Below are 19,046 nucleotides of genomic sequence, written 5' to 3'. Positions count from 1 at the left end.
TAGGTCTCCCTAGATCTAAATTATCGTTTGAGTAAAAAAAAAAATTAATGGAATTTTATATTCTGGTATTGTTCGCTGATCTGTTTGTTAGAACATTCGTATGCATGTGGAGCGCAATAAAATTCCGAGTACGTAATAAATCGACTCAATCCCCTCAGCATTAGTTTTGAATTACTCGTGTAGGACTCTATTAAAAACATTCATTTAATTATTTCTCATTTGATAATTGTCAATAAATTTAACGCTTCAAGTTAAAATAACTGAAACTTTTATTCTCTCCATCAACTTTGCAAAAAAAATTCATTTATTGTTCAACAGTAATTGTAACCTCCTTTAAAAAAAAGATCAGTAATAAAAAAAATTCCATTTTTAACGAAGAAGTATCGATACCTACTATACGAACACTCGACATTAAAAAACTCGATCGTATTCAATAACTTCTTTTTCAATTTTCGATTCTGATAGTGGGAAGTTGAAAAATAAATTTTCACTTCGTAGTCTAAGAAAACCGATCAGCTTAAGTTATGCAAAAATTCATCGATTTCCTTATTCAATTTTACCGGAAATTAATAATTTGTGAAAAATCCTTAAACTTTATAAAACTTCAGCAAACTAATAGATAGTATTATATCTAAGGCGTATACCTGCAAAATCTCAAAATTATTCATCGCACAGTTTAAAAAAGTTTTTTTTTCGTTTAACATCTGGTATCTTTCTGACTTTAACCAGCCATTTGTCGTTGGCGTTATATATTATCGGTTCCTTTTAATCAAAAGTATATTTCATGAGTATAATTAAGAAATGTTTGAATTTTTTATAACAAGTTCTAATTAATAAAAAAGTCAAATTAAATTTTTTTTGTTGCAACAACTAGATTGAAAAATGTGCGCAGTAAATGTTGGACGGATGATCTCTTTTTCATTCATTCTTTTATAAGTTAATTTCATTTGGCAAGAGAGTTTTGTTCATATTTTTTATTCAATAAAGAGAATTCTCTATCTATCAATTCCAATAAGCGTCTCCATATTTTGCTAAACAGTAGAGCTTCAGTAGTGACAGTCATACTTCCGAATTCTACACAATTATCGCGTCACTAATTCCAAAAGGATTTTTATACGTCCTTTTGGCTTTGGTCACTAAGTTTTGAACCAAAAGGGCTTATAATTATTTTAATTGCTTATCATACTGTAGACTTATTCTAAAGTTGAAAATTTAAAACAACATTTTTAGCTATAAAATAAGTCTGCAAAACGGTTCCACCATGATATCTCCCTAGACGAAATTTCCCGGACAAAATGTCCCCATGATAAAATCTCTCCAGGACAAAATCTGTTGAACACGATCTCTATAAACGAGATCTTATAATAATTTATGTAATTATAATGATTTCTACACTTACGACTAGAATCGTATTCAGGTTTTTTTTCACATTTTATGTGTACCTATATCATGAATAAATAGAATGTGTTACACATGCATGCATGAAATCATGGAAAATTCCTATCCCAAATTTGACATCATCATCAATGGCAAGAACTTGACGTAAACTTACTGTAAAGTTAATCAAAATCACTGAACGTCAAATTTTTGAAGTGATAGCATGGCCATCAGGGATTGGACTGATAAAAATAATTTTAGAAATATTATCCTGGAGAGATTTTGTCATAGAGAGATTTTGTCCAGAGAGATAAAGTCGTGTTACTATAAAATAAGTCTGCAAAACGAATGGCAATGAAAAAAAAAATTATACTCCCTTTTGGCTTTAGAGAGTTTCCTTTGAAAATCACTATTAGGAAATGAATAGTCACTTTTCGCCAGTGAAACGTATACCACTATTTGAATTAGTAACATACTTCTCACTAGTAAGCAGTGAATTGTCACTATTTTCACTATTTTAAATTTAAGAAAGTAGTTATCCACTGGGTATTATTTTAAAACCTCACCACCAGAAGTGACAATATAAATTTTCAGTAGAAATTCATCCCCGATTTTTCAAAATATAGTTTTACTATTAAAAAAAAAACAAGTTATTATTTTACTGACCTCGGATAGCGATTTTTAGTGAACCTTAAAATTTGAAAAAATTGTTATACCTTCAAAAGTTTTAATGAATATTTTAATAATAGCTTCAAAACAAACACGTGAACGTAAAATATAGCAACTGCATATTTACTTAAGTATATTAATTTGCCATGTCTTCGTTTATTATCAAATTGTGCTTTTATACATACAAAGTTACTTTAAAAGACATGAAATCAGAGTTTTGTTCTCTTCGAGTACTTAAGAGGCCATGAATAATCAGTTAGTCTTTGTTTTCAATCCCCTTAGTGCCAGAGAAACAGTAAAGTTCACGCTATTCTTTGTCAGTTTATATCAAAACTAGATTTGCATCATTTTCTCGACGTATTTCATTTAATTTTTACGAACCCACTAAATGATATCATACATTTTTCTACGTTTCTTCTTTATAATATTAATATTATTAAAAATACTAATGTCAATATAAACATTCACATTTTTTCATATTTCAAAATTTAATATCTAGAAAAATTTGATGAATGTGAAAACCTATTTTACATACATGTTTTACGTTTTTTTTTACTTACGATTTACATGATACATGAATACTCATATATTATCGTAGAGCTTATTTTTCATACCTTGATATCATGCGATGTATCATTCTGCAACGGAGTGCACTGATTTTTTTTATTTATATATATACTTGCTTACCTTTTTCTTGATACATTTTTCTCAAGAATGAACTAAAACATATTTGTCATCTGTCCGCGATAGCAGTCAAAATAATCGAATCGGTGAAATAAAAAAGTTTCACAACAAAACTTAAATTACTTTTCAGTTGATGCTTATGATTATAAACATTAAAGTAAAGTCATTAAAAAACTTTAATTAACAGAATTACTCGGGTCGAAAAAATAACTTGATTTTGACATATTCGACTTGCTTTGGACTTAATTAACTTAATTTTGGCTACACTTACGTTTTTTAACTTCAATATGGAAAGAAAAAAATGTTTTTCTCAGCACCGAACCCTGAGTTTATAATTTCTATGGGATTTTTTAGACGACGATCCCGGCCAAAATTAATGTGTCCGTTGGATGTTTGGAGGCCTCGGGGATATCATACAAGTCTCTAGCACATAGAAGTGATTGAAAAAAAATTTTTTTCTCAGCACCGAGCCCTAAGTCTAGATTTTTTAAGAGTTTTCTATGGGATTTTTTATTAATTTAGCTATTTTTCATATTGGAATTTATATTACTTTTGAAATTTTTAAAATACAACTGTCAGTTTGGTTGGTTATTAAAGTGACATAAACATTAAGAGGTTCGCAATAAACAAATGCCATTCTGACAAAGATGAAATGAAGTCAGAAGCTACTTTAGCGGTAGAAACTAATGAGTTTCTTCATTAGGGAAGGAACTGATCAGTGTCTACCCGCTAAATCGCATTAGTCTGAAGTGGTCTTTTTTCGACTGGTAAAACAAGCATTGAAACTTGCAGGTAATATGAAAAAACTAATAACCCGATTCTCATGAACACAAATTTATTTCTTCTGTAGTTACTTTCTCTACCGAATAATTACAGTGAAATGACTCGTGAAATTTTGAATTTTTGATTGCTCATTTATGATTAAAAAAAAATCTGTCTATCGGTTGACCCTGCGGGCCAGCCCTAAAACTTACGGCTGTTTTCGAGCTCCTTGAGCTCAAAAACATTGTTGTGAATACATTTTCGAGCTCGAAAATACGTTTGTATGCCATTGTTTTCGAAAAAAAACCGTTTTTTACCATTTCTTTGTCCCGCGATATCTCTTAAACAAATTAACCGATTGAGATAGCTAAGGCGGCAATCGACGCGTTTTATTAAGTTCTAGAGCTGATTAGATTTTGAAGTCGATCGTTTGAGTCGTTTCTGAGGAATCAATAAAAAACTTAAAAAAAGAATTTTTTTTTGGTAATTCGCCAATATTTTCGAGTTACTTGATCAAATGATCTGAAATTTTCAGGAAATTTGATGGCCAACAAGCTCTTTCGATTGCCGTCTTAGCCATCCAAATTGGTTCATTAGTTAAAAAGTTACAAAGAGTTTACGTACATCAAACACACACACACATACATACAGACACTCGGACATCAATCTGAAAATAGTCAGACTAGCTTTCTAGGACCTCAAAACGACAACATCTGATGAAAACTCGATTTTCGAAAGTCAGGGTGAAAACAATAACTTTCCGAATTTTTTGAAAATCGATTTTCTTAGCAGGTAGTTAAAAATCCTTCAATTCCTAACAATTTTCTTTTATGTAAAGTGCAATATATTGCCAAAATTTTCGTTGTCTTGAAGAAAGAAATATAAAATAAAATATAAAACGATAGTAAAAAAGTGAACGAAAATAAAGAAAATAAAATCTAGTAAATTGTATTGGTCTAGTGATTTTGTATACATGTACTTTTATAATATATATATTATATTATAGATTGTAAAACTAGAATATCTTGATACTTTTGTGTTGACCTCAATTCTTTTAAGCACGATTACAGTGTCACGTGATTGTCAAAAAAAGTATACAATAAAAAAATAAAAATATCACAAGCTTGTTTATTGTAACGTGATTTGGTCATAAAAGCTCAGATAGCATGTGTTATGACAACTGTATCTGTCCACATAACTTTAATACAACCATCAGAACAACTGACAGATGATTTTTTATTACTCTAAAAACTATATAGAATCCCAAATATTAAATTGACTAAAAATTATTATTTTAAAATAAAAAGGTTCTCAAGAATCTTCTTTTCAAAAAAATTATTGGCTACTTTATTAAAAAAATTTATCCTCCAAAATTACCGACGACGCAATGAATTTTTTTTTTCTTTTCTTAACTAAAGTTGGAAAATTTTCTTTTAGTTCTTCGCCACAGAACTGAGTAGTCTATAGTATAAAGTCACGTCTAAAAGATGAGAGTAACAGATTTGAGCTAAAATTTTTTTTTGTTCTTCGCATAAAAAATTTCCTCACCGGACTAATATAACTCAAAGTATCAAAAGAGAGATTTAAAGCTTAAGAATACATTTTTTTTTATTTTATTTCGCTTCTCATAATTGAAGTTATAAAGACTTTTAAATTTTATTTAATTTTTTTTTTTAATAGCAAATTCCTCTCTATTTTTATTTATCTTTTTTTTATCTAGATGATTAATTTATAAAATTTGATGATTTTTATAATATCAGTACTCGCTTGATTACTCTATGATTCAATAAATTTATTATTATCATTATTTAATAGAATTTTAATGAATTTGAAGTTTCTGAATAATTAAAATCGTTACGATTCGCCTGCATGTAAATGAACGAAGTTATTCAATATATTTTGTATTTGATTGTCTGATATTAATTGTGATATTTACTACAAATTTCCAAATAATTTTCATTAAATTTATTGAAATATTTAGTAATTATTTAACGGGAAATTACAATGAACCCGTATATTTTGCTACACATTTTTCGATAATCAATATATTTTTAACTGCATCGATCTAAAATTAATTAATATTTTAAAATTCATCAACTTTGTTTCATTGTTTTAAATTCAAAGAAATGAGAAATTTCATGTTCATAAAATTGATTTATAAATACTAAATTTACGAACTTCCTCTCAATATTATATTCCAATATTTTGTTGCTGGTACATAATTTCAATAAAAAACTCATTATTTTGCTGTAGTTGATCGTTTCGTTAATACTATAGTCAAATTAATTTACTTTTTTTCTTTTCAATAAGAACTATTGATCAAAGAAATCTCGTAAAAAAAAAATCAAATGAATTAAAATGGTATGAAAAAGAAAAAAAAGGTAAAGAGAAATGAATGAATTAAAGTGAAAATGAGCAAGTAACACGATGCAAAGGGGAGCTTTTCAAGGAATAACACAAGCTTGGTAATTACGAATACCAAAGCGACGCGAGTCTTTAATCAAGGGGATACCCCATGGGCAGTACAGAAAACAACAAACGAGTCAAAATTGAGCTGTCTTGTCTTCTCTCTTTATCTTTTTTCATTCTCTCTTCAAATACATATATATATATATATACTTTTCGACAAATACAAGTGTAAGATGATATATACAATCCTCTGTAACATACATGTACATTTCTGTTTTTAATCACGCACATCCTACATACAACATTCACATCTAGAGGAGAGCCGAACGAAATGGAGATGCCAAAAAAAAATGTCCTTTTTTGAGCTATAATATGCTAATTCTTTTATTTTTCATTTATATTTAAACAAAAAATGGTTACGTAACAAATGATCCAAAGACATATGATCCGCGACAATTGATCCTTGCGACGATTGTTCCGTCGATAAAATGCGTGTACCATGAAAAATTACGCCCTTTTTTCACTAATTTTGTGTGCGTGTAACATAAAAAATATACTCACACACAAATTAGTGAAAAAAGGGTGTAATTTTTCATGTTACACGCATTTTATCGACGGATCAATCGTCGCAAGGATCAATTGTCGCGGATCAATTGTCCTCGGATCATCGGTCGTGTCACCACAAAAAATACTAGCAAAATTTCCAATTGCAACACTGAGAGAAAAAACTGGTTTTCTGAACTATGAAAAACATAGTTAAATGAAGCCTCCGCTATTACCCTCAGTTCAGATAACTAATATATAGTTGTAAAATGTATGATGATATCATTGTTGTTTTAACTGTGTTATAGTTCAATGAAAAATGACAATAGCGAACGTAACTAAGTGAAAAATGGCATTCTTACTACAAAAAAAATAATGAAGAAAAATCCTTAATTATATTCGTCGACGTCTTAAATGATGCTAAATTAATGAAATTATAATCTTACAATTGCTGAAACATTTGTGATTCCGCTGAAGTATAAGTTCTGAGAAATAATATTAAATAGTTACCACAACAAAACAAATGCTTAGTTAAAACTACTACTTTCAAATAGTTTCGGACATTATGATATAGTTAAAAAAACTCGAAATATTAGTTAAGAAGACTATTTTGTCACTGCCACTCCTTTCTAGTTACCACAACCATACACTTTTCTCTCAGTGAATTAAAAATATGTAACCCTTCAGTACTTCCGTGTTTTTTAGTGTCTCGCTTGCACTACAGCGACATCCTATAGTTTGAATAGTGTCTTGTGAGCAAAATGATTATAACGAAAGTGTTGACAGGTTAATAACATTTTCATATAAAATCAGGTATCCTCTAGAAAATCCATTTTGTTTTTTCAAATTTTTGAAAAATCTTAAAGAATATGATGACAGTAAATAAGATGTAAGTTTGGTGAGTTTTGTGGACTTATGTGAGACAGATTTGTAGGACAATAACTAATAAACAAAAATAACTTTATGCGTTTTCATTCAAAGACACCTTCTGAATGAATTAACCGATTTGAATATTCCTGACGGTGATCGAAAAAATTGATTAACATCAGTATCTAATCATATTACAGATTCATGAAATCACCAGTAAGCGAGATTAGAAAAATTAAATTATCAATAAAAAACAAAATTGCCATCTGTGAATTTTTTTACAATAACTTATAAACTATTAATCTCATCAATCTATAATTATAATCAGATCTTGACGAATTGTTTGAATCCGAATTATTTGTCATAATATTGGTTAAAAAATTATAAAAAATTTGCACTCGTCCTTCAAATTTTTATTTTCAAAATATCTATCATTATTTTTATATCTACCATTAGTGTCTTCATTATTTATATTTGTCTTCTTATCTGTACCCAAAGTGAGCGTAAATTTACCTAACATAATTTAAAGGATCGTTTCGGAATTGGGAGGTTTGTGGTTACGACAAACATGAAGTTTTCTGGGTAATTGCTATTAAACAAACAAGATGCACATTCATCATCAATTTCTAAAGGAAACTATTATTCAACCGACTTACTTACCTCTTGCGACCCTGCAATTATTCCATACAAATTTATGTACATATATATTTCATTATTATTCAACACGAATTAAAAAAATCCGATTGAATTTTTCCATTACTATTTTTTTTTGTTCGTAAATTTAAAAATTGATTTTTTTTCGTTTTCTGTAGTCTTTGATTGTATTCGATTGTCATAGATTTTATTTGTTTAATTAAAAGTGGTTTTTTCGAATTTTTATTCATTTAAATTTAGTTAACCCACGAGAATAGATTTAATCGTTTAGCTGTCGGATTCTAAACTCCCTTGGTGAAATTTCAAATTCCGCAATCAACGCGCTCTTGTGTCGCTTCATCTATGCGTTTTCACATTGTACATAGCAACATATACGACTATCACGGAAATTTTAGTTTACCATCCAATATATATATATATATATATATCTGACATCTCTTCTCGTCTCTTCTCTTGTTTTGTGTCAACCCCATGCACTCCCGCGCCCAACGGCATGCTTGCCTTCCTTTTCATTCACTCTATCACGCTCATTCCGTCAATTTGTGTACTCCCTCATCAAGTTTATTGATTTTTCAAGTGAGAATGTCGTTGTTTAGTGATTGAACAAGTTAATTGTCAAAACATGTAATAAAAACGACCAATTGTTCATACATTTTTTTGTCATTCTTCAAATGCAAATCTTGTGTTGGTTTTCTTTTTTATTCACCTAAAAAAAACATACAATTTTTTTTACTTTTTTATTTTGCGAATTCCAATTTATTTATTTATTATTTTTTTTTTAATTCAAACAGCGAAAGCGTCGAATATCGAAGCATACAGTTTCCAGTTTTAATTTTATTTTTATTAAAACGCGTTAGTGATTACGATTTTCCTTGGAATTTAATTATTTTTTATTAAACGCTGCAATTTTATAAAATTGATAGCATGGAAAAATAAACAGCTATCAAAATAATTTTCAATATAGCAGTATTCAAATTTCATTGAACTCATTCGCTTTAAATTTATTTTATTACTGCAGAATTCATAACAAAAATTATTAATAATTTTTTAAATAAAATCTTACATATATATCAAATACATATATTAGGGTGGTCGTTAAAAATTAAATTTTCGCCGACGCCCCATAAAAAGCTTCTTTTCAGTAAAAAAATACATGGGAAATTTGGTTTTTTTTTCTTAAGTAAAAAGAACACGTGCCGCAGGACGATCAAAGTTCATTTTTCGATACAATCGCGGTTTTTTTTAAATATCTCATGAAATATGCAGATTAAAGGAAAAAATTATAGGAACAATTTTGTAGGAATTTAAATTTTTGACACAAAAGATCATGTTCATTTTTTTTATGAAATGTGTATTTATGAAGATATTTTGAAAAAACTTTTTTAGATCTTATCAATTGAGCATTTTAGGGATTACGAATGTTAAAAATAACGTTTTTTCTTAAATATAGACAACTTCGCAATATATCAATCAGTAATGCTTGTCATAGTTTCTATATACTTAGAAAAATGTTATTTTCAAAATTTGCAATCCTTAAAACGCTCAATTCATAGCTCGAAAAATAGTTTTTTTAAAATGTCTTCATAAATACACATTTTATAAAAAAAATGAACATGACCTTTTTTGTCAAGAATTCAATTTCCTACAAAATTGTACCTATGATTTTTTCCTTTAATCTGCATATTTCATGAGATATTTAAAAAAAACCGCGATTGTATCGAAAAATGAACTTTGGTCGTCCTAAGGCACGTGTTCTTTTTACTTAAAAGGAAAAAACCAAATTCCCCACGTATTTTTTCACTAAAAAGAAGCTTTTTATGGGGCGCCTGAGAAAATTTAATTTTTAACGACCACCCTAATATATATAGAAATGTATGTACATATTTTTGAATTATGATTTGATTTTTAGACAATTTGTTATCAAAAATTATTATTTCCTTATCGAAAAAAAAAAATGTATGACATGAATTTGAAAATTTCTTTACATTGTAAAGCTACTTTTCATCATCATCGGATATGCAGCATGTCACATGAAAACGATTCGTGATATCAGCAATCGGAACGGATGATATACACGCTCAAAGGCACATTCATTTATTTAATCTATTAATAAATGAAATGTACGATAAAAATAAAACATTTATATTTCAGTGGCAGATAAAAATTGTCGACATCGATAATTATACATTTTTGATGATAAATTATGAATAAATATAAATAATAAAATATTTTGAATTTCAAACTCAATATTAAAGGCATACATTTTATTCTATGCATGTTAAATTTTAATAATACGTATATGATATAAATGTCCAGAAATGCTCTGAAATGCAGAACTTTTACGGACCCAAGGTAAAAATTGATCAAAAGTCAAATATTTTTTTTTTTTTATATATTTTTATGTCAACGAAAATATGATGTCTGGGAATAAAAATTCTCTAGCGAAGAAAAAATATATTTTTATATAAATTTTATGGCAATTGATTAATTTTTGGTCGGTTTAGTTGAATATATAAGGGTAAGGTATCAAGAACCGAGAGGAATAAGAAAGTCTACATAAAAGCCAATGGGATTACTTAAAAGTTACCATGACTGCAGATTATCTTTTATGAATTTTATTCTCATATTTAATACGTATACTTTTTCGATCCTATGACATGAATAATTTTCTCACTTATTCCTTCTTTTTCCAGAGATATATTTTCCATGTTCGTTTTTTATCATACTTCAATATTTTATTTTTTATCTCAACACCAAATACAACAATAAATATGAAAGTCCTCAAATATCATTTGGTATTCACAATCCGAGTGTGTCCCTATTAATTTTCAAATTTTTTTATTTTTATATTGAACCCTCACAGTGTCGGCCGCATTTATGATAAAATTATAATTGAAAATAATGAAGCTAAAGCTTATTTTATCAATTTTGACATACTTTTAAAAAAATCCAGCAGAGTCACTTCATTAAAAAGTATGAAGAGAAAACTCATGGAAATAAAGTTCTTGTTATTTTTAAAATTTTAAACGGCTGTCATTTTTAAACGAATCGACCGATTTAATTCATATTTAATCGATTAGAGTAATGCCCAATGAAAAGAACCGACAAAATTTCTTTGAGTCCGATGAAAATTGAAGGCGTTATCATCAGGTAATCAGAGAAATTCAATCAGAATAAATTTCTTTATAAAGGTACAAAAACATGCATTACGTTTTAATGTTATGTCGAGACGAAATTATTCTCTCGTTACGTCATCGAAACAGCAGAGGAGGACGTTTGTTATCTACTAATAATTATTTTGAGATTGAATATCCATATTTTGATTGAGTATCCATTTTCACTGCAGTATATATAGAAGAAAGGCGGACAAAACAGACCAAACCCAAATACTAAAATTGTTTATATCTAACCTAAGTGAGAAAAGAGATTTGCAATACTGCTAGTAAATAGAGATAACAAAAAAACAAAATTTTTGAAAATAAATAATTTATATAGATTATAAATATAGCGAAAAAGACACCGTAGGTATTTCTTGTGGCCAATAATACATTGAGTCCATTGAAAAATTCCTGAGCAAAAAGTTTTGGACACTCGAAATTGTACAGAAGTGATAATAAGAGTCTTCAAATTTTTGAGGTGGTCCGTTTTGCCCAACCGATTCCGTTCTGCCCGCCGTTCCCCTATATAAGCTTTCAAAGGATAGGTATTTTTGAAACCTATCAAACAACATAAAACATACTATGGCAACATTTTTTTTTGAAAATTGCGCCACAGAGATGAATGCAATATTTCAACTTTTATGAGATCTGATAAAAATGTTATAAATATTCATAGATCATAAATAAAAATTTGATAACCAAAATGTCATTTTAATAAAAAAAAAAATTTTGTATTCGAAATAAATCTTAATATAAATTATAAAAAATTTTTTATTCTCATATTCAAATTTTCGGCTTTAAAAAAATTTATTTCATTTATCTGTCAAGTTCCTTAATAACCGTTTGAATATTTTAAAAGATATTAAACTTTTATTAAAAATGAGCCAGAAAAAGTGCCATTATAAGTATTCTACTACGGATGCTCTAAAAATCAAATGTAACTGCATTAATTATATTAAAATTTCACAGTAATCATTTTCATAAAAATATAATTCTTATCATAATTAGTACTTGGACAAATTTGAAAACTAGTTATCGTTTAAAGTAATTTTGTACTTAAAATAATAATGATTTAAAAAAAATTCAAAGTACTTCCGACTTATGAAAATTATAATTGAGAACCAAAAAGTATTTTAAGCAAAATGACAATTAACTATTAAATTAAAATGTATATAAATGTATAGAATAGAAGTTTAGTTAAACTAGAATTCCACATCTTGCGAAATAAAACATTAAATTAATTCCGGTAAAGTTAATGTCACTCCATTATATTTATTTTACTTCCATACCGTTCGTGTGTGGAATTGGATATAAATTACCATATTACCAAGCGAAAAAGCAATAAAAAATAATCCGGAAAACTTTCTTTGTTACAATCAATATCTGAGTCCATTTTCAAAATTAATTCTCCCTATGTTCAATATTTTTTGTCTCACATAAATGAAAAGGAAACATTTGATAAATTTTGAGATAAAACGTAATAAGAGATAAGAGAGAGACAATGGAGGAACGTCACAAACATGAAAAAAATAAGTGAAAAATCTTAAAATAATAATAATAATAAAAGAGAAAAAGCATTTCCTGAGATTTTGTTTCGTTGTGGTTTCCAGAAGTAGTCTTGCAATTTTCAACGTCTAGACCGTCACTAACAGAGACGAGAATCTCAAATGGTTATTTTACTCATTTCGTTTTTCTTTCTTTTCTCTATCTATCTTTTATCTTCATGACGATTTACCCTTTTATCAGACAAACACGACCGCACACATTGAAATATATTTTGGATATCTAGCTGATTTTATGCTCAAAATCTTTGAATCTACTATATATTCATTGCTTTGAACTTTTTGATTTGAATCAAAATTTGAGAAAATTAAATGTCCGAATTTTCGGAACGAAGTTTCTTATCACCCGTTACGCTTCTGACATTTGACTAATGAGAGCTAAGCCGAAAAAAGTGTAAGATTTCGACCCGAAAATATTTTTTCTTTTAGTTTTATTTTTTTTTTATCCCCAATTAAATATTCGATGTCAATATGGCCCAGGCATCAAAAGATAAAATTCAAAATATTGAATATGGAAAATGAACGCCGGGAAATAAATGTAAAAAGTTTAATTGTTTTTACTCAATTCTACTTTATTTTAGTTATCGAGGAAGTATTTGATAATAATGTGACCCAATTATTGAGATAAAAAATTTAATAGGAGTAAAATGAACCCCACTTATGAAAATTACAAAAGTTATGAAATTTCTCGGCACTCGATATTATTGCAATTTATTGCAGAAGTAATTAATTGCAATAGAAAAATATTTTAAAAAATAATCATAAAAATATGGTATCCCATATGGCAAACTTTACATCTTTATCTTCATTATTTTTATCATTAATCTAACAAAGTTTTATCCTTCATAAATTGTTATCTAATAATCCGAGTGTTATAAAGAACTGATAGAAAATATTTCAATAATTGTCAAAATCAGTGACAGGAAGCATATACACTGATAACCTGTTACTTTATTCCCCTTTTTTATGTCTCTATGTTTTATGCTTCTATTTAATTCTCTATCACAGTCCAATCAATACTATTCACTTGTTTTTCCAGTAAAATCGTGGAAATGAATGTTTAAAAAATTGAATTGCACTCACTTGTGTTTCATCTTCCGTCCGTTAAAATATTCTATTGGATTTATGACTACAAATAAATAATCAAAATTTATCGCTAAAAAATTTCATCCTTTTCGTTTTATTCCATTGATTATTAGATTATTACTATACTTATAACTTTTATTATCATTATTACTATTTCATTACGACACGCTGCTGCTAATGATTGATTTATTGATAAAGAAACATCAGACCCGATAAACAGTTAAATTACGTTTGCACGAGATACAATCACGTGAAAAACATTGTCGACAGTTAGTAGTTGTTAAAAATAAATAAAACTATTGTCGAGTATATATATAGTGATGAAATTATAGTTAGCCAGGTATCAAATAACTTTGCTAGGCTATTTTACCTACAAAACTACTCGCTAATTGTACTTTAAAATTTAAACTCATTTAATCGTATCAGATTGTTTTCCCAACACGTGTGAAAACAATTCAACTGATAAATTTTTTTTTTTATATACTCAGCTCATGAGAACTTTACAATTAAATTCAATTTATATATCTGATAATACCTATATATATGTATGTTTATATATATAGTGCAGAAAATATAATTGACAACTATAAAAGTTAATTTATGATTAAATAAAATAAATTAATATCGATACTGCCATTCTAATACGTCGTATCCCACATTTGGGAAATTTTTCAGAAGACGATAAAAACTTTTCACGGTCGGCAAAGAAAATTATTTGTAATATGTTTACATTGGTATAACCTGCAAATTTATTGTCATGTTTTTCATAAAATACAGGCATTTGTAGTGAATACATAATTTTGAATTGTATGCTGTAAGAAGAGTCAAAAATTATGCATAATTACCTTCTTACTTATGTCGTTAATTGCTTCCTTAAAATTAACTTAAAATTAAAAATGTTAAGCGTGACTAAACTTTTGCGAATGTGAGATACGACATATTAGAATGGCGCGAAAGTCTGCATGTGGGATACGACATATTAGAATATTTATTTAAAAATACTAAATAAACAATTTGACCTCTCAAATCAAAATTTTGCTTAAGCTTTATGTAGTGGAAACATAAACATGCAAACCTTCTCAATAAGACAATTTATAGATAAATTGAGAAAAATATAGATAGCCTGAACTGGGAATCGAACCCAGACCATGTCGGTATCGCGCCGAGTGCTCTACCAGTTGAGCTATTCAGTCCTAACTATATTTCGAACAATTTAATCCATAACTTATTGAGTCACACCGTCCATCGTACGGTAATACACAAAATTTGACATAAGCTGCACATTGTTATAATGATTCCATTTTTCAAAAAAGTGAAAATATCAAATTTTGTGGGATACGACGTATAAGAATGGCAGTATCGATATATGTTTTGATATAGGAAACAATTCATAAATTTTTAATAATAAAATACTACAAACTACTATATTTCATGAGAAGAATAAATTAAAATTTAGTTGATTAATAAACTGTGAATAAAAAGTGTTTGTAAAATTATTAGCAATATTGATCTTCATGAATAGTTCTTCAAAGCTAATGTTCATGTTAATGAGCCAACTAATTGTTAATTAATAATCTGACATGGCTTTGATGTTTCCAAATTAGCCGTATCTAAATAATACACAGTAAATAAATTTATAGCACAACCACAACCACAAACATAAATATAAACAAATGATAGTATAGCGTGTGATGAATGAAATATATTATTTCATCAAAATCATAGATTATATCGCTTATCTTTAAATTAAATCTGTTGTAACATCAATCTAATAAACAATTTGCTTCATATACAGAACTAAATATATCATACACTAATTTAATAAATTAAGCTTGATTTACTCCCATTTATTATTCATCATTTTCCAACTACTAATAAATTTAATTATTCAATAAATGCTTTGGAAACTAATAATTATTATTATTGTTATTATTCTATTTTCAGAAATAGTTTTTGAAAATTAAACCTAGTAAATTGTAAGAAGGACACTTTAATATATTTCACTTGCTAGTAGATAGAACCAAATATTTATTTAAAAATTGAACAATATTAAATCCGACAGAGTCTAGATAATTTATCAATAATTAAAATATTATTGACATAAATTACAAATTACAATGAATGAATAACTTTTTTTTTTTACTGCATTATTGTGCATACATTTTCGAGTTCGCAAATACTTTCGTATGCCATAGTTTTGTAAAAAACCATTTTTTAGCATTTCTTTCTCCCACGATATCTCGCGAATGAATTAACCGATTTCGATGGTTGAGGCGGCAATCGGCGTGTTTTATCAAGTTCTAGAGCTGATCAAATTTTGAAATTGATTTATCCAGTCGTTTTTGAGAAATTTCAAAGAAACCAAATAGAAAATTTTTTTTTAATTCTTTCGTCAACGGTTTCTTTTGAACGAATTAACCGATTTTGATGGTTGAAGTGGCATTCGACGCAGCTTGTAAAGTTTTAGAGCTGATTAGATTTTGGAATCAATCCATCGAGCAAATTAAAAGTTATCCAAATAAAACATTTTTGAAAAAATTTTATTGCACACCTCAAGCGCAAAAGCGCTGGTGTGCTTTATGATCGCTCTAAATTTTTTGAAATATCTCTGAACGCGACCTACCGATTAAGCTCAAATTTTTACAGCTTCCAGATATTAACAAGCCGCGTCGAATGACACCTCAAAGATCAAAATCGGTTTATCCGTTCAAGAGTTATGAATATTTACATACATACGTACGTACGTACGTACACACATACATACACTCGGACATCATCGTGAAATTAGTCAGGATAGCTTCCTAGAACCTCAAAAAGCCAAAATCTGATAGAAAATCGGTTTTTGCAAATCGGACCGAAACCAATAACTTCCCGAATTTTTGAAAATTTTCAATTTTCTTAGCGGGAAGTTAAAAAAAATTGATATATTTACTACTAAGACATCGATTATTAAATGATTGAAAATCCAGCTCCATGAAAAACCGGAAATCAGATATGCATATCAAATGTATAGAAAAGCAGTAAACAAGCGAGCAAAAATAAATCGTCGAAAATGTACAATTGCTGAAAAACATTATAAGCTTACGATTAAATGCTTCCTGCCATATATAAACAGCGCCCTCTCAACCGAAACATTTGACTTAGACTCACCGGAAATAAGTATCTCAATATGTACAGCAATAAATTTTTCGTATTTCGATGGATGGAAATTACTAGGGCATTATCCATCAAGTTGTCGTGCTAAACGGTCAGTCGTGCATTAGTTAATCGAATTTGACAATGGTTATCCGACGGTCTCAAAGTGTTCCGTATATTCGCAGCTCAATGGTAAATAATAAAATTAATTATTTAAACTCTATAAATTCACTAAAAATGATTCGATTATTATGTCTTTTAATGAAACTCAATCGACATTACGTAAGCTTAATTACTGAGTTAAAATAATTGGATGTATTATTTGAAATTAATGCCGCAATTATAAAATATGTGAAGGTATATTATATAATCTATATAAATTTATATTCCAAATGGAGATAACAATATAATATTACCAGATGCTGAGTTATATCATCGTATATTTCCTTGAAATCTATAGTTATCATGATCATATTTAATTTGTTTCATATAATACTAATGATAATAATAATAATCACCCTCGCAATTCGTACCCACAAATCAATTAATTGATTCTGTTCATAATTGATGCACACAAATAACTTTTTACCAAAATTTACCCGGCAATTTAGAGTAATTTTATGATATCTTAGAAACTTATCTACAATTATTACGTTTTTTCGACAATTTTCGAACTTTTTGGTAAAAACTACATAACTATTAATTATATTTTACTTTGAGACGGTAACTTTTTACCCAGCATCAAACGTATTACCATTAGATCGTATTTTGCCCGGAAATTGTTTTATTTTTTAACTACATCCCATCAATAATTGAAAATAAAAAACCAATGGTCAAAAATCGATGTCTCAGTCACACTCAAATTAAGGGTAAGTTTTTATTTAATAGATACACAGTAAAAAATCTTGTGTATTTGTGTCGAAAACGGTTTGTATTAAAAATTGTAGTGTGTTAAACTAACACAAAGTTTGTGTCACTTTATTTTGTAACATAACAAATGTGTTATACACTCTTTATTAACACATTTTGTGTATTACTGTGGAATTCTTTGCGGCCTCTTGTGGCGATATTTCAACATAATCTTTGTGTTAAAAAGGGGTCACACAAAGTTTGTGCCGAAATTTAAATACAAATTTCGTGTCAACCGTTTTTAACACACAAACTGTGTTGATTTTACACAATATTTTTTACTGTGTACAGAAGTATTTACTTGAAAATAGTGTTGATTTATTATTAAGAAACGTACAACTGTACAAAAGTTAAGCAATTACTCGTTTTCGATATTCAATAACATTAACCTGTTACTCAATTGCGTGCAAAGGCATTAAATTTAAACCCACCCAATACAAAGCACATTTATAGCTTAATCCACTTGGTCTTTTCAGTGTAGCACAGCTTATAAGTACTCAGTAAATAAAATTTATCCGACGGGGTATAAATAAAAAAAGGTATTGTCAGAAAGTAATGATAATGGATTTTGTGATTTATTTTTTAGCTGCGGAAACCAGTATCGACTCTTTCGATCCCGGGGGCGATGAGAAGCAGCAGTGGTGCTGGGGGTGCACCAGGTAGCGGAGGAAGTGGTTGCGGTAGCGGTGGTGGCATCCTAGGAGGCGGTGATGAAGCCGGTATTGCCTTGGTCGGGGTGCACTCCGAGTATCCTCGTTTCATGGACGAACGTGGTCTCGGCGGTGGTCCAATGAAAGGTGCACCCTCTGGCAGTATCGGTCCTTGTTCGAAACACAAACCTAACGTAGGCTACCGACTTGGCAGACGAAAGGCATTGTTTGAGAAACGTAAACGTATAAGCGATTACGCTCTTGTAATGGGTATGTTTGGGATCATCGTAATGGTTATTGAGAACGAGTTATCCAGCGCTGGAGTTTACACAAAGGTTTGTACTATCATTTGTAAAATTATTAACTAGATCCGTTATTATTTACCTATGCAGCATCTAATCTACTTTGTTCAGCTGATCCTTAATTAAATCATCCGTGCTTTGACTATCAATATCTTGCAAAGATATAGCTAGAGGTATAGATAACCGTAAATTTCCATGCATACAAACAGTCTTCGAAGGCTGGTAATTCCAGAAGCCATCTCTTTGTTTCCGTCACGGCGCGTTATATTGATCAGTCAA

General features: G+C 28.8%; 1 protein-coding gene across 5 annotated transcripts in view; it reads left to right on the top strand.

Annotated features, from left to right (window-relative positions):
- Positions 1-19,046, top strand: part of LOC130670906 (small conductance calcium-activated potassium channel protein) — a 152,591-nt gene that overhangs the window by 84,064 nt on the left and 49,481 nt on the right. For 4 of the 5 annotated variants that reach the window (XM_057474528.1, XM_057474529.1, XM_057474530.1 and 1 more), the window contains one exon: positions 18,402-18,800. In XM_057474528.1, coding sequence (XP_057330511.1) covers positions 18,402-18,800 — 399 coding nt within the window. Of the gene's footprint in view, positions 1-16,959; positions 17,099-18,401; positions 18,801-19,046 lie in introns of those variants that run through there. The other variant, XM_057474531.1, reaches the window with a different exon arrangement.

This window comes from Microplitis mediator, chromosome 7, assembly GCF_029852145.1.
Source record: "Microplitis mediator isolate UGA2020A chromosome 7, iyMicMedi2.1, whole genome shotgun sequence".
Taxonomy (NCBI): domain Eukaryota; kingdom Metazoa; phylum Arthropoda; class Insecta; order Hymenoptera; family Braconidae; genus Microplitis; species Microplitis mediator.
Note: the sequence above shows the minus strand (reverse complement) of the source record. Positions and strands in the feature narration are given on the sequence as shown.